Source organism: Octopus sinensis, unplaced genomic scaffold (genome assembly GCF_006345805.1).
Source record: "Octopus sinensis unplaced genomic scaffold, ASM634580v1 Contig18742, whole genome shotgun sequence".
Lineage (NCBI taxonomy): Eukaryota > Metazoa > Mollusca > Cephalopoda > Octopoda > Octopodidae > Octopus > Octopus sinensis.
In genome coordinates this window covers 198,982-216,817 of record NW_021835991.1, presented here as the reverse complement: position 1 = coordinate 216,817, position 17,836 = coordinate 198,982, and the positions used below count along the sequence as shown (strand labels likewise).

The 17,836-nt window shown below is 34.3% G+C and overlaps 1 protein-coding gene across 1 annotated transcript; it reads left to right on the top strand.

Annotated features, from left to right (window-relative positions):
• The first annotated feature begins 1,749 nt into the window (after nucleotides 1-1,749).
• On the top strand, nucleotides 1,750-5,265 carry LOC115231589. Its single transcript, XM_029801577.1, has one exon. It carries the CDS (start codon nucleotides 1,750-1,752, stop codon nucleotides 5,263-5,265), a length of 3,516 nt encoding a protein of 1,171 aa, XP_029657437.1.
• Nucleotides 5,266-17,836: the final 12,571 nt, after the last annotated feature.

Genomic DNA, 17,836 nt, shown 5'->3' with positions numbered 1-17,836 from the left:
CTCAACGCACTTAATTCGATTTCATCACAGAAAAACGTAATTTAACCCATTCGAAAATATGTTTCAAAATAAAATTTCCTTCCCGATTTGTGAGCCTGTATCGTTCATCCCGCTCGATTGACGAGGTATCAAAGTTGGGGTTCTTTATTTCTTTGATTTTTTCTAGTGTTTCTTTATATCAGCGTTTCCCAACCTTTTTGTGCTCGCGGTACCTAAGACTAGGTTTTTTCCCCCAGTACTTAAAAAATCAATATTCGTTAGAAATGTTTCAGAGACACATTCTTGAATTCTGAAAAATTATCTGATTGCAAAATTTTGCAATGTCCATATAGGCAGAAAAGTGATCTTAAGTTGTTGCATACTTCTTTTGAAGAAAGTGGTCTGACAAATGCAAATCTGAATAAATTGTTGAGAGACCTACTACAAACCTACTATAAACATCGATGACTGTTAAAATCCATTTGTGATTATTATTTACGACTGAAAACTTTTTTAGATCTACAAGATCTAGCTGAAATCTTTCATAGTCCAAAAAATTAATGGCCACTAAAGCACCTATAACATTGATTACTGCAAAAAGACCTTGAGATAGATTTTTATTCAATCAGCCCTCTGATGGAACACATCCTGAGGTTAGACCTGACATCCTGATTTCTAAGGTACAATACAGTCCTGACAAAATGTCGAGAAAGATTTCTTACCAATAAAATTGGACTTGTAGTGGCTATGGAGGGAGACTAGTACTTGGAGTGTCTTCCCATATCGTCGGCCAGTATTCCACATAGTCCATATTTGTGGAAAAACCTCAGCCAACTCACTCTTTCCTGCTGGTAAGAAAGAAGACATGTCTTCAGTATAGGGAAAGTCTTCACGTTCAAAGACACCCAAAGTGACAGTGGTTACATTTTGTGGGAAGTATATGCTCAAAAAGTATTCGATCACTACAGAAATGAGATTCCACGAATGACACAACTTGTCTCATTCCTTAAATTGTTGAGTGAGGACCAACTCCTCCCGCATGAGGATAATCTACCTCGAGAGAGTCCTCACTCAGACATCCGTCAGATGTATATTTTCTAATAAATCAACGTTGGTTTATTAATGAGTAGTCCCAGGTAATGAGAATAACCCGAGCAGTTCTGTCATTTCTTTCTAGTCTGTCAAACAAAGCGACAGCTTACTAGCTGGATAGAGAATTAAATGTAGACCTGGCATTTTGCATAAGTCATTTCTGTTTTTAATTCGATGGGAAGGGGAGTAAGTTAAAGCAGACTTTTTATATTTGTTCACAGCCTGTTTGTTTCATAAACAATTTCAGAATTGGAAATCAACATTGCTTGTGATTTATTTGCGTTTTCCAAAAAAAAGATTTGCGTGCTTAAGTATGTTTAGTTCTGTCAGTTTGTAGAGTTTTAAGTTGATCTCAGAATGTAAAAAAACATGATTAAATTTATATATCACTGTTTTTCATACCGAATAGTTTCCCGCTTATACATTTGCCTGTCAAAATATCGAAAAAACGTGCACACAAGTGCCTAATCAGACCATCAGTGTGAACAATGCATTGTTTTAGGAAAAAAATTTTTTTGCCGAATTTGCTAAAATATTCTTCCTATGCTATTAAACTTTTAAATATTATCTATTTTTGTTATTAAATTTTTTTAATAATTCGAATAAATATAATAAAATTTTACATAATATTTTACTATTTATATAAAAAAATCTATATAATTTCTTGTGGTGTCGTGTATGTCTGTTTTCACCAGTCTGCAAGCAAATCCTGAGGGCTCTCTTACAAAAGATATTAGAGATAACCAACAACTATTGGTAAGAAGCAAGTCTTCGGGGCTACATGATCCCCATGAAATTTGTGGAAACTCTCCTACCGAACATGTCTCACCCCATCTAATCCCTCTTAAATCGGTGATCGGTGAGGAACACTCTAACGACAAAGTCAAATGGATTTCTGGTGTTGTGGAGTCAGCGAAGAGACGATTTGGCAGAATTCCTCGTGGAGGATGGAGACTTATTGCCGAATGTTTCAACGTCCGCTTTCTCACTCAAAAGAGTGTCTCTGATGTGAAAAACTTACTGAATGTAAAGCCCTGCTCTAATGGCTGTGGCAGTCGAAATAATGTGGATACCTCAGATTACTTATTGCCAAAGACAGAAATCTCCATTTATGGTAAATGCAAGGAAGAGTTTAATCTCCAAATTCAGGAACTTAAATCAATCCCACGAAATGCGAGAATGCCCACAAAGAAGATTCCGTATAAATTGCTAAAGACTGATGTTCTTGTCGCAATTAATGCAGTGATTTCGAACTATATATTATCTTCTCCGCCTGCAAGCATAAATGAAATCACGGATATAATTTATGCCGGGCAATGCTCATATGAAAACATTACGAGGCAACCCCTAACAAAAAGCACATGGCTTGAGGATACGGAAAGAAAGATTTCCAAACTTAGAGAAAATCTAACTTTCGTTAATAAGTTTAATGGCCAGCAATCTAAAGACGAAAAAGAGAAGACACTGAACATTTTATGCTCGTTTGGATACAAAAAATCCAGAAAGGGAGAGCTGGCACGCGTATCTAGTCTTATTGAAGATAGAGTCAAAATTATGGAGAAAAAAATCTCAACCTATCGCTCCAGAAAGTCGTTTAGACAAGATAATTTCTGTTTTGAACTAAACAGGAGAAGATTCTATCGAAGACTGAACTGTGAAAACAAAGATTCTGATTGTCAAGTCCCAGAAGATAAGTGTCTATCTTTCTGGAAGGGCGTATGGAAGAAAGAGGAGAACCGTGCTCCTAAAGCTATTGTTGGTAAGCATATTACTGGAGCTGAACAGCTTCCAAGTGACGTGAAAACTGATTTTATCAAGAATGTTATCCAGTGTGTACCCAATTGGAAAGCCGCGGGTTGTGACGGAGTTTATGGATTTTTTATCAAAAAGTTCGAAGCTCTTCATGGCCATTTGTGCGATGAGATCCTTAAAATTGTGAACGGAGGCTATTCCCCTGCTGAGTGGTTTTACACAGGAGTAACATACCTCATTCCAAAAAATGAAAAGTGCCATTCCCCAAATGACTTAAGGCCGATTACCTGCATGCCTATATTGTACAAACTTGTCACTAAATGTGTGAATACAAAGCTTACAGACTATATCGAAGCGTTTAACCTTATCTCGGATAATCAGCTGGGAGCTAGAAGGCAATGCCAAGGCGCAAAGGAACAAGCACTAATAAACCAGTGTGTCAATAGTGAGTATGGAAATAACTTATTTGCAACGTGGATCGATGTCAGAAAGGCATTTGATTCTGTCAATCATGAATTCTTATGTCAAGTGCTTGATCAGTCTGGAATTCCGAATTGGATCACAAATTTTGTGAAAACTTTAATCAAAAATTGGAATGTCATTTTGACACTTAACAATAAGAGAATTGGAACTGTAAAATTGGAAAGAGGAATCTTACAAGGAGACTCACTCTCTCCACAACTCTTCACTCTGGTAATGGATCCGTTAAGTAGGAGCTTGAATATGAAGTTCCCGAAGGTGCGTATAGGTCAAAATGACCCGTTCACGGTTTCATATTCAACAAACCATTTGTTGTTTATTGACGACCTGAAAATAATTGCTGAGAAAGAAGACACCGTTCTAAAAATGATGGAAGATGTCGATGAATATTTTGATGCCGTTGGCCTCAAGAGGAACTCGGAAAAGTCTGCGACTAACCTGGACTATGTGAAAGATACAAAATGTCTGGATGGGTGTGCTGGGTATCGATACCTGGGAGTCTTGGAGGATAGAGGAAGTGATGTCAAGAAAATCGAGGTAATGAAAACAATTGCTCGAAACGTGAAAGAGAGAATCGAGAGTCTTGCAAAAACAAAGTTAAGTGCAGTAAACCTCTTTAAAGCGATAAACGAATATGCACTCTCTCTCTACAACTACTATATCGGATTGATCGACATTGAACCGAGTGAGTTTGATGCCATTGATCTGGTAATTCGTCGCATTCTAACTACTTTACGAATCCATCTGAAGCCCGCTAATAAAGAAAGATTATATCTCGGCAGAAATGGTTTTGGAAGAGGCTTAATCTCAATTTCCAATAAGAGCGAATGCATCCTGCTCCAATTTCTCTCCGACCTTGAAAGAAAAGCCTCGTTGTGCCTCAGAAGAGCAGGAATCTTGCGGGTCTTGAGAGAAAAGAAAACACATATGACCACGATTGCAAGATTTCTCGCTCTCAAGTACAATCTGGAAGACCAATCAAAATTGGATGTAAACCTTATTAAGGAGTGCCAGAAGAAAAGACTAATGGACACCATTAAATCTAAGATGATACATTCAACGCTGTTTAAATGCATTCAGGAACCGAGTGCTGATATCGTGGAGTCCAATGTATGGCTAGCCAATGGGAACAATGGCCCAAAGGCCGAGGCACTATATTGCTTGGCCCAGGATCGCAATTTGTTTTTCGGAGAGGCAAAGCCTAATTGTAACCATTGCGGCTCGGCAAGAAAAACCGTGGATCACCTAGCTACTCGATGTAGCAGAATGCTTCACGGGTCATACATGCGAAGACACAATGAAATTGTCAGATGCATACATCTACACGTCTGTCGTCAGTACGGAATAAAGAAATGCAAGAAATTGAAAGCACACTCAGTCCAGTCGGTCGTGGAAAATAGTCGTGTTGAAATACGAGTAGACATGACGTTGCAGACCGACATTGAAGTTAAAAACAACAAGCCAGACATTTTCGTGCTTGATAAAATGAAAAATGAGATAACGATAATCGAAGTCGGGGTCACATCCCAGGACAGGTTAAAGCAAGTCGAAGTAGAGAAACTCCACAAGTATGATCTACTTGCTGGAGAATTGGCACAGATTCACAAGGCAAAAGTCACGATAGTCCCTGTCGTATTGACATGGGATGGGGTAGTGACCAAGTTCTATAAGTCCTACATGAAAAAGTTGAATATAGAGGTCCCGACTAAGGCGTACATTCAATCAGTGACAATCAAGAAAACCCTGGAGAGCATGGTCGTTGAATACAAACATGGCATGAAGGTCGACAACTACCAAATTGAGAAGGAAACGGATAGTCTTATCGCTAGAGGAGAAGAACTGGGAGTGTCAGTTGACTTGCCAGAGGAGTCTGCTTTCTTACTGCAATACGAAGAGGAGAGGTGTCAAGACATGACCGGTCAACGGAGTAGTTCCCCTAAGAGAAGAGAGAATATCAATTAATTTTTAATTTTCGTTTAATTTTTGTTTTCAAAAAAAAAAAAAAAAAAAAAAAAAATAAATCTTTTACTATTTATTATAACGTGGCACATTTTTTTACTTTTCACATTTTGTAAATATTAATTCATATTATTATTCATATTATTTCAAATGAATGCATATTAATATTTGCGCAGGACTTTCGATTGTTTATAATTGTTAGTTCTGAGTTTGTCTTATCAATATTGTAATATGCATTAATTGTTTATTTTCTAATTTAATTTTGTTTGTGAAATGTTTTTACATTCCAATCAGTAAAATAGATACCGGATTTTGATTCCAATCTTTCGATTGTTTATAATTGTTAGTTCTGTGTTCTGTTGGGAAGGCACCCACTTTCTTGCACTCGTAGTGCCGGTCGTTTTCCCCGACATTCCGCCGCCAATGACATCATCAAAAGGGCCTTGGACGCTGCCGGATTCCACTCTCAACTCGAACCAGCTGGTCTCGATAGAGGGGATGGCAAACGCCCAGACGGCGTAACCATCTACCCGTACACGAGAGGGAAAGCACTTGTTTGGGATTTTACCTGCCCTGACACGTTTGGACCTTCTTCATTCGGAAGTTCGGCATCCTTTCCTGGCTCTGCTGCAAAACGTTCTGAAGAGTTGAAGAAAAAGAAATACTCTTTCCTGGCAGACAGATATCTTTTCCAGCCGATCGCTGTGGAGACTTCCGGAGTCTTTGGAACAGAGAGTTTTTCGTTCATTCGAAGATTGGGTGGTCTAATCACCAAAAAAACAGGTGATCCGCGGGAGACGTCGTGGCTCTTCCAGAGGATTTCGTGTGCAATTGTCCGCGGAAATTCACACGCTATCCTAGGGTCATACTAATTAATTAATTAATATTAAACTTCAAAGAATAATAACTTGTCATCTACTTAAAAAAAAGTTCTGTGTTTGTCTTATCAATATTGTAATATGCTTTAATTGTTTATTTCCTGATTTAATTTTGTTTTGTAAAATGTTTTTACATTCCAATCAGTAAAATAGATATTGGATTTGTCATTTTGGTAGTTTTATTTTTTGAATTGGGTTATTGATTTTTTATTTTATCTGAGTACTATTACGTGATCAATATTTATTGAATAACCAATAAACGCTATCAGTATAGGAAAAATCTCCACGTAACCACAATTTCCACGTAACCAGAAGGTAGTAAATGACAAACACTCTTTTATGCTTTAATGACTTCATCCAGCCCAGTTTGTTCAGACTTGGTTATCCATTTCTCTCTTTGACTATCATTTTTTCTTCTTCAGTTGATGAAATAACTTGTTCAAAACCTCTTCAATACTCTTTTCATTTTTTTGTTAGATTGACTACTAGATCGTAAGCTTTTACAGTGTCATCTAGATTCGGAATAACGAGTTCACATTTGTCATTGATATATATGCCATTTATGCTGTATGAAGATGGAGTGCACTCTGGTTTATGATATCTCCATCAGGTCCAATACACCATGTGCCCATAAAACATTTTCTTTGCGAATTCTTGTTAATGTCAATTGTAACCACGTGTATTGAGCGGATTTAACAAAGAGTCCGTCTTCTCTCAATTGATATATATGGGACACCATTGGTGATGTCGGTAAAAACGAAAGAAAATTAGAATGCCTGATTTCCATACAGAGTTTTACTTCAGATTTAATTGCCTCACACAGGGTATTTATAGAGATTTAATCAAAAACAGCAGTATATTGAAAAGCTCAGTATACATCGTAAAGAGTGTGAAGAAATGAAAGCTCTTGAAGAGCACGAATTTTTTTAACTAAAACTGTATTTGTTTGTCAATAATCAATTTCCATAATATTGAAAATTACCTATTCGTGATAAGAACAAATCATCGAAGAAATTGCGTTAAAAAATCAGAACAAAAGTGAGGTTTATATCATTTTAATTCGAACTTTGCATTCCGTAGCCATTTCAAATTTAATTTTTCTTTTTCCTGACAATAGTTTAACCAAGAATTCAGATTATTCGAGAATTTTATTGGGTCAGACAAATCGAAAAAACGATCTAATTTGTTGGAAGGATTTCTCAAAATTATCACAGTCTAACCCTGAGATGGGGCACCAAAGTGTCCCAGAAAGCGGAGGTCTGATTCAAACTATTGAATTATAGTTCATTTAATTTAAATTTTGGTTTATTTTTCGAAAGAAAGAACTCTTTCACATCTTCCAAAGTGTTTATATGGAGATAAGACAATAAGTTGTGCTTTTTTGCTCTATAGTTTGATAGATTTCTATTCTGTTTTTTTATTTGATTTTGATTAATTAATAAATCATTCTTTTTAAAACATTTTTTTAAAATAATCAGTCAATTTCAAATTTTTCTTATTTTTTAAATCTTTTCCAAGTTGAAATCTAAACTCATAATATTTTTAGAGTGTCTCAAAAGATTATTTTGCGCTAAATTTTCTAACTTATCCATCATTTTATACGTTTCTAATATCGTTGTTTTTTCCTCTGTGCCAATTCCATTATAAAATTAGCGACTTTTGAATAGATCTTTGTTTTCTTCAGATATTACTTCAGTTATATTTCTTCCAGGACTTCTTCCCAGCAATTTTTATCTTCAACTAATTCTTCTCTATTTTCCTCAATTTGCTTCCAGGAGAAAGTCGTCGTTAATCTTTGATAGTCAAATTGATTTATTTCATTAGAAACTTGCTCAACTTTATCTATTTGAACTAACCTTGAAATGACTGATCCGGTATTAATGAAAGAAGAAATGTTTTTTTATTTGGGAAGTAGTGCCTTTGTTATCTTGAATTTTTTTGCAACTTCTCTTTCAGAAGAAGTTTGTAGACACTTTGCAATTTTAATATTTGTTTGTTTCAATAGAAATCTTGGAATTATTATGTCACATGGACAACTTGAAGCCTATGGGTGACCTGAAGCTTTTACGTGTTGCTATGGTAACCTTGATACGTTACAGAATAAAATATCATGTAGCTCATATAGACACAATTCTAAAGTAATTTGTTATTTTCAAATAAAAACAAACTGGATAAGGACGTTGATGCGTCCTGTCCAATCTGCCATGACGGACGACACAGAGTAACGCACGTCGTTCTGGATTGCAAAATCTCACCGCCATAAGGAGATCTTATAGAAGATTTCTCTCCTTAACTTATGGTGTGACCCTAAGAGGTCTGTCGGTTTTCTTCGTGCCGCATTCCTCCCAATATCAGGGGGAATGAGGTTAAATAAATAAAAAACATTCTTTTGAGACTCTGATTATTCTTAGATTCCCGTTCTTTAACAAGGGTAAAAATTACTGACATTTTAAACTGTGCTGTAATTAAAATAAAGTTTATTTTTTATTAATTATTGTTTAATTATCTTAATTTTTGAAAACAAATAATAAATTAAACCACGTGTCAGCACGCGCTTGATTTACTTTGTGGTATTCATTCAATTATTTGTCACACTTTATTTATTTAATTGGATTCAGAAAGAATAATTCGATATGTAATTTCTTTTAATAATTAAATTTTCTGAAATTTCATAATTTTAATGATATTGTCCGATTTTATTCTATTAATCTGGTTTTTACTTATTTTGAAACTTTTGAAAAACTATTATTTTTTCTGTCATCTTCATTTATTGGATTTCATCTTATTTTTTAATGAAAATTTTTATTTTTTTATCATTTTATAACTCAATTTATTTCTTTATTCATGTAATTATTTTTTTAATATATCCGATGGTGTACGTTCCTCCTGAGACTGTGAAATGAGTGTAAATTGCATATGCTCCATATTGGTCTATTTGATTACTCAAAATCTTATTTCTCCTAACGATGGCATTTTTGCCAGTATGAGAATCTGTTTTGGCTGCGTGTCTGATAGTAATGCAAAAAATTTTACTTCGTCTGACGTTTTTATTCTTTAATTTATATTATTTTTGATCAACTGATCCGCTCAGCAATAATTTAAGGACGTAATTAGTATTATTAAATTTCCTGGATCCACATGATGCTGCAATCTACATAACAAATTAATTAGAAAAATACAAATAATTAAAACGACTTGAAATGAACAAATTATCGAAAACGTGCATGTTCCCTGTGAATCCAATTATTAAGTGGTTGGTTATTTGGAAAATTTTGTTTGAATTGGCGTCATCTAATTTGTTGGTCCAGCAATTTATTACAGCATTCATTGAGAATATTTTGCTAAAGATCACGATTGTCCAAAACATAGAACTAATTAATCATTCGATGTATAGATGTTCATTCGGTCCTAGTAGTGCTTTCCGAAATCGTTCTTGAGTTTTTTCGATTTTTCACGGTTCGTTTCACTGACAACCCTCCCCACGCACCACAAACATAACTAATGGAGGGTTCGATTTATTGCCGGTAGATTGATTGGCGTGTGAGGAAGCTGATCCATTGTTTGCATTTTCGGAGGAACACTTTTATGATGTTCAGTTTCTTCATGCAGCTAGTTGTAACATTTTCAACTTGTTGGGAGAAACACATATGACTATCGTAAGTCGCGCCGAGGATTTTCCGGGATTTTTTAAAGGGGATTTCCATGTTGTTTAGATATAAGTTCACCACCATTTTCCCAAGCTTCCTTGCTGAAGTCAGAAGCGTAGTGACTGATTTTTCAGGATTTGTTGATAGTCGATTTATCGAAAGTCAACTTTCGAGATTGTGGAGGTAGTTCTGTAGTTTTGAACTTGCTATGTTAACCTCACAGCTCCGAGTAGCAATCACAATATCGTCAGCGTATGATAGTACGATTGAGTCTTTGTCGTTTGGTAGCGGGAGGTCCGATAAGAATAAGTTAAAGAGAACTGGCGAAAGGGGTGAGCCTTGAGGGACTCCGTTTGGAAAATTTCGTGACATCGATCTTGTATTGTTTTGTTGGATCCTGCCTCTTCGGCCGCTGAGGAAGTTAGCTAGCCACTTTTTCAGCTTTGGTGAATAGAAATCTTGGAATGTATTACACAAAGATAAGTATCAAGTGTTCAAAAATAATATTATTCAAAAAATAATTTCATTTAGTTTTTAGAGAATATATATAACATTCGTGAGAGTCTTGCTGTTCATCAACCTTTATAGTTTCAAAGAGATCTGTAATTAATTTAAGCAAAATAAGTTACTTTATAAACACTGCATAATCATATCATGGAAAAAGCAGCGATTTAATTTTGTTTTAACGATGTGTAATTTTCATTTTTTTGCATTTGTAAAGGAGGTTGTCTGTGTCCGAGGAGAAGCAAAGGTGCATCTCGAGGGTTACCCCTAGAACGGTCTGACTTCTGTAGAAGGGTATGGACACACTGTTAAACTTCAAGTCGATAGAAGCCATTCCCAATCTTTTATCAGATGTGAAAAGTGAGGTGGCGGATTTCTCCGCGTTTATCACGATTCGGTTGTCAGTTAGCCATAGGTTGAGCCGATCGAAGTTAGCTTGGAGTTTTTTAGAGGCCTTCTGGATGTCCTGGTCCCGTGAGGCTAATACGATGTCATCCGCATATGAAAGGACAACATCATTATTGTCTAGCTAAACCAATATCTTAATTCACGTATTTTATACAAATTAATCGTGGTCTGCTGTCATTCAAGTTTTAGGTTACTTTTTAAATTTGTTAAACAGATTATGGTCTTAAATAGGTACTAATTTATTGTAAAAATTGATGTGCATTCGATATTTAAAAAATCTTGACTCATTAAAGGATCTAAAATATCAATTCTTTCAATTTCAGTGTCATAATGTTAAATTAATGGATTTTCGAGACTAGATTTATTTAAAATCATAAAACAATTTTGAATGGTTTCAGTAGATACGTCACCCCCACCCATATTAACAAACAAAATTGCATCTTTTAATGTCAATTTTTTGTATGAATTGTATACAGAAATATTTTAAGTCTCCAGCAAATCAGTTAACTACTTTAGCTTTCTTCTCATGAAATGAGTCTTGAAGGTTTTTATAATTCCAAAATCCATTGGTTGTAGTAATTTTTCTAAACAAAAAAAATTAATTCAAAAATTGTCGCCAATTCTCAAATTGGCTAATTTACTAAGAAAATTAATTTTTTCTACCAAGTTTTTCAAACACTGCACCATCTCGGCCTAAGAAATGATATTTGATAAATTATTGTTTGAAACAAACATGATTTTTAATTTTTTTTCTTCATTTGACATACCTAATTTATAACTGGATATAACTGCAATAGTAACTGGATTTCGGAATTTTGATTTAATGGTAGGTAGTGTTGAAAATTCCGTCTCATACTCATATGTTAGTTGAAAATGAAATAAGCACTAAAGTACCACTTTTGCCAAATCTGAATAGGAATCAGCAATCTGAATACAGAAATCGTTTCGCGAAACATCAGTAAATACGTGTTTTCATATGCATCATTTTTCATGTCGATAAATTCTTCCTGAATTATACAATTTTCAGAAGGAAGATTTTCAACTGAAATTGAAAATGGGTTATTTAGAAACAATAGTATTTATCAAGAAAATATCTAAAAATTGGGACGCGAATTGAGTGCTTTGGCTTTAAAATAGTTTATCGTTATTATTATTACATTAATGAAAATTTTCAAATTATCATGTATCGTTTTCATGTATAACTGCTAAAACATATACTCTACCACAATTCTGGATCCCGGGCTTGTACAAAATCAATCCAGAATGTTGTTCAGAATTTTTTCAATGATAACAAGGACCATACAAATTTCGTATGAGATTTGGATGCAAAATGAAGGGTGTTCAATGTCATCCCTTAGAATCGATATGCGCACATAAGGCAAATCCTCATAATCTTGAAGTTGGTTTAATATGCCCGCCTTACACAGGCGACCAGAGCGACCTTCATTGTTGACAGCGTGACTTACATAGTTTGACATTAAATAAACAAAAAAAATAATTTATCATAAGCGTCATTTTAATTAAAAGATGGTATCTCCCGAAAGATGTTGTATCAGTATAGTCTCAATCCTTAGGTTACGTGAAAAATGACAGTGAATATCAAAATCTGGTAAATGTATTACTCCAAAAACCCGTAAAAACCCGTACCCGTACTACATCTAAATCTGAAAATACAAACTTATAGGAAAGGCGAATCAATTTATGATAATTGATGATCGGTATTTTCAATTCCGAATTCATAGTTTTATCTAAAGGACAATAATAAACAAAAACACAAATTGGTTATCTGCTTGAAAATGAAATGGAGATGAATTCTGTCTATATGGATTATCTGGTGTCCTTAAAGGATTTCTGAATTTGAACATGGGCTAATTGGTGATAGGATTGATCTATCTTATTTATTTATTTATAACCCCCAAGCTTGCACAACATGGCAAGCCCAGCACAAACAGTCACAACTAACTAATCAAATGAAGGAGCAAGGAACGAAGGGATTGCTTGTGCCGAATCAACATTAGCCTCCAAATCTTCATTACAGCCATCCGTCTCCAAAGAGAGGTGGGGAATTTCTGGTATGTCCAGTTCCCATTTGTCAGCCTCCTACCGTAGCTCACCGCACTTCATTTGAATCCGGACGGGTTTTTGCATAATGGAGATTTTTTATCGGTAATGTGATCAGGGGAGGTAGGAGGTCCCCCTTTCGACATCTGTGTCGTGCCAGATGGACTCGTCGCCTCACGGGTGAGGAGCGTTGACAAGATTTGACCCCGGCTGAAAACTTGTTTCTATCGGATTCGAACCCACGACGTTTGAATTCCAACATCCATAGTCTTCAGCCACTGGGGCTATTGATGTATCAATATGTCCTGTTAAAGTAAAAGGATTTTACACTTTCCTTGTCAAACAAATCAGGCGGACAGTATTGCCCCTCATTCGTAGACTTAGTCTACAGCCCATCTAAACCTTTGATTTTTCAGATATCTATAATGGAAATTAATTAGCAGTTTATTTGGTGCATTAATTGTGATATTAATTTTTAAATTTGATAAAACCATAAATAGACGACAAACGACAAATCGGCCTTACTTCGACTCCTTGAAGTGGCACCTGCTGAGCTGAACAGATGGTTCCTTAAAATGAACGTTGGAAAAACCGACATCGTTGAAATCATGAGGATGGAGAGCAGCTCAAGTGAAGCCTGGCGCAAAACGAACAAACTTGGTTCTCTACTTGGGGACGGCCATGATATTGTCAGAAGAAAGGCTCTCGCTTGGGCCACGATGAACAAGATAAAGAAAGAGTGGATCGGCAAACGACGACTCTGTACGTCACTTCGTCTGAGGATGTATGAAGCCTTTGTCAAACCAATCCTGACATAATTCGGCGACCTGGGGAATGTCTAGTACTGAACAACGTGGACTCGATTCTTTTCACCGCAGGCAACTTAGATCCCTACTGGGATTGAACTGGCCTATAAGAATCAACCAGGAATCGCTATACAATAGATGCAGAACTGGCCCTCTGAGTGTGGAAATCGTTAATATGCGGTGGAGGTTATTTGGCCATATTCTACGAATGGAATGCTTGCCCCAGCTAACATAGCAATGGAGGGCTACTTCCTGAAAGAGGGATCGAGCTTCCGTGGACGTCCACGTGTTACGCTGCCGGAAACACTTGACGGAGACCTGAAATGTGTGAAGAAAAGGCTAAGGAGTGGTGAGGATCTGGACGAGCTGAGGAAACTCGCTCACGACAGAGGAGGTTGGAGGAGGCTGGTTCAAAGGATTGTTTTTAATGCTGCACGAGTAAAATTATAACTAATATGATCCTACGTATGTTGCAAATAATAATAATAATAAACCATAAATAGCGTGTGTGTAGTTTTTAATGAAAGTAGCAATTCTTCACAAAAATGCTTAATTAGGCCAGGTTTAATCGAAATATATTTCCATAGCTAATTGACGGAAGTATCGGATATCTCGCCATATAAACATTTCTCCTTCCACTAAACTCGTCATTACAGTCAAATTCTTTACAATGATTGTCGGTTGGTGTTTTAACAATATCGTACCAGATTTTCTTCCTACAAGATGTAAGAGAATGCTCAATTATTCTTATTCCTAAAGACAGAATGAAGTTGTTAAATTCTTCATTTGTATTTTTGCAGAAAATTCAGAATTAGGAAGACAGGAAATTTAAGCTAGAGAAATTCGGAGCCACTGAAAATCTATTTTGCACATCTCTAAATTAAATTTTATTAATCAAAGATATAATAAGCTATTTTTCTGTGGAGAGAATTTCTTGACTGTTCCCGTGGAAAATGGAAATTGAAATTTTATGTAAATTTTAAAAGTGAATGTAATGATGGAAATAGCGAATAATACCCGAAATGATCAATCCAGTCCTTCCCTTCTAAGTAGATATTTATGGTTTGCTCATATGCAAGGAGCCATTGGAAAGGCAATTAAAAATAGTATTTAAGATCACGAGATTTATAATTAGAAATGTAGCACATGGTTGCATATCCACTAAGAATTTAATGACGGACTCAGGCACAATTTATCCAAAAAGAGAGAAACCTCTGAAAAGAGAATACAAAGACCTTTTGCCAATTTTTAAAATAATTATAACGTCTTGGTAAACACAAGAATAGGTTACACTGAGTATTTTAATGAATAATTTTGAGCAGTGTCTGATGTTTGTTTTGCTCGTAATTTATTTCCTTTATTCCTGACAATATTTTATTATGTAGTTCCTTTTCGAAAATATTCTCCAAAGTATTAACATAATTATTAATTTCTCGTTTTTGATTTCCAGTCGATCTTTTAGTCTTTTTGCTCCTTTAGTCGCAAACTTATTGGCGATATCATTTAATTTTATAAAGGCGGGCTTGCAGTTCTTAATACATAGTTTTGTGTCTTAAACATATAACTTAATATTATTTAATCACTGTGTAGGTCACTTGAGTCTTTAAACAGTCTGGACTAACTTTTTATAATATTCTTCAACAATTACTTTATCTGCTTCAAGTGTACTTGCTCTATATTTACAATTACCAAATTTTGTGATTGTGGCATTATAATAATGAATAATCAAACAAATTAAATAAATATTAATTATTCAGGTATTTTTTCTCGCACAAAGCGAATTTCAACGCAGAGATCTCGAAATTCAAAATAGTACGATCCAAAAAATAAAAATGTAAGCGGCAGCATCATCCATTCAAAAAATGAACTTACAGGATAAAAATTCTATTTTTATAAAAAAACATTACTCTATTGTCGAAGCTGTTCGATAAAATATAAAAGATGACAACTAGACGTTAAAACTTACATCACATACACATTGCAAAAGAAATAACATTAAGAATTGCCAAAATCGACTCGAATATAATCGCCTGCCTAGTTTTGAATTGTGGGTAAAGCATTTTAGCGACCTTAACCAGCATACAAATCCCGATTGTATTCCCAAAAAACCCAATGAATGCTCCGAATAAGTGTACCTTTCGAAGTGGGTCAAACTAATTGAATTCCCAATGAAAATTAAAAACCTGGAAATTGATTGGAATTAGAATTGCAAAAGCCGATATAAATTCATTAAGGAATAATATATTATTCAATAATTGGGGTTTTTGAAGGATTTCCAGCTTCTGTCGATTATAGATTAATATTATATATGCAATAACCAATGCTATATATATTAAATATAATACAAACCGTGAAGAAACGAAATTGTAAAAAATAATGAAAAAAATGAACTTTGTGGCCGATTGTTAGCCATGTCACTGAATATTTGTTCGTATTTAATGCTACCTGATATAGGGGATGAGATAAGTGAAATTTAGTGGTTTATGATTGTTCCATATTGATAAAAGAAATGAACTTTCCAGTGTAATGTTATCCATGTTACTGAACATTTCTCGTTATTGTATAGTACCTGAAACTGGGGGTGATATCGGCATAGTCTAGTGATCTATTATTGCTCCATATTAAAATTGTCCCAATGACTCCAATTGTACCCCATATTAAATAAGTAATGATGATTATATGAAAATAGCGAAAATACATAGTTATTATTTATACTATTTAATTTAAATCATTCATATACAAATAAAATAACAAAAAATTAACAGAAAATATTAAAATTATCAAGTCCAAAACTTTTTTCATATACATGAATTGACCCAGATATTTTTAAAATTTAATATGCAAATTTTTTTAATTTAAAAAAAGAATCCGGAAAAGTACTAAGACTTTTGAAAATCATTTTTTTGGATTTCTTTAGTATAAATCTATATCACTCTTAATTTTACCTAATATTTTTTTCTATCGTTTCAAGTTTTTCTGAAAAGTGAATAAACTTTGATACCAATAAATCCTTACATATCAATTCTAAAGTTGCATTTCTAACTTAGCTGCGTTAAATTCAAACAGGAATAACTTTAAATTGCTCAGTTTAGCACATAGAAGATTTTATATAAACGATAGACTTGTATTTTCTTTTCTAAAATCCTGAAACTTATATTCAAGCATTTTCATTGTAAGACTATGTTTGAAAGATTCTCGCATATACCAAAAACATTTTTAAAATAAGTTTTACTGACGTTAGACACAATAATGCCAAAAGTTCTTGCCAATGGAACCCTCCAACAAACAAACAAAAAGATCAAAATATAACATAAAAAAATACTTGTGTAATGTCATTTATATCACATGATTTATCTATCGTTATTTAAATCAAATTAGCCAATTTAATGTCAGTAATTTATTAAATAACTACATTCGAAGACATCTTAAAAATCATGCCAGCTACAATTTTTGCCGATAAAGGTATATTAATTATCTTAATCACGATTTCTGTCTTAATTTAAAAATAGTGAAATAGTTCTTCACATGTTTTAATAAAACATGACTTGATATATTCACCATCGGTAAATGGGTTTCCCCTTTATCGATTTGTCACTTATTTAAAAGTTCTTCCACAGCTTTCATTCGTGACAAGGCCAGCCTAAAGAGCCATAAGGCCAGCTTTTGCCAATAAGAGCTCAACAGTAGACAATTCCCCAGCTGACTGAACGTCAATCGTTCATTTTAATTTTTTAATAAATTTAATTAAATAATATTTTTGTAAAACTAAATCAAATAAAATCATGCTTTTACAATAGGCTACGTGGTGTATTTTAAAAATATGAATTGCGACAATGAAATATTATACAAAATAAAACAATCAATCTATCAACTTTTCCAACACTGGAATATATTTCAGGCATAGAAATAAATATATAATCGAAAGGCCGCAAAAAATGAAAATGATTGTGACAATAAATTGACCATTTTTATAAATGAAATGACCGATCAACTAATTAAAGGTTTTTTGACATTTTTTTAACTTTAAGATCCACTTTCAGAGGATGAAGTCAAAGATGACATTTGTGACTTCTTTTATGACTCATTGGGCCTTATTATAGAGGAAGACGACATTTCGATTCGTTATGTAAATAAATTTTAAATCTATTTAAATTAGGTTGCTCATGTTGTGGTTAATTTGTTTAATTTAAGGACGAATTGGCAACAGCTGAATATTGAACTAAACAAAATTTCTGATTTGTCTTGTGATTTAAATTATGGAATTATTCCA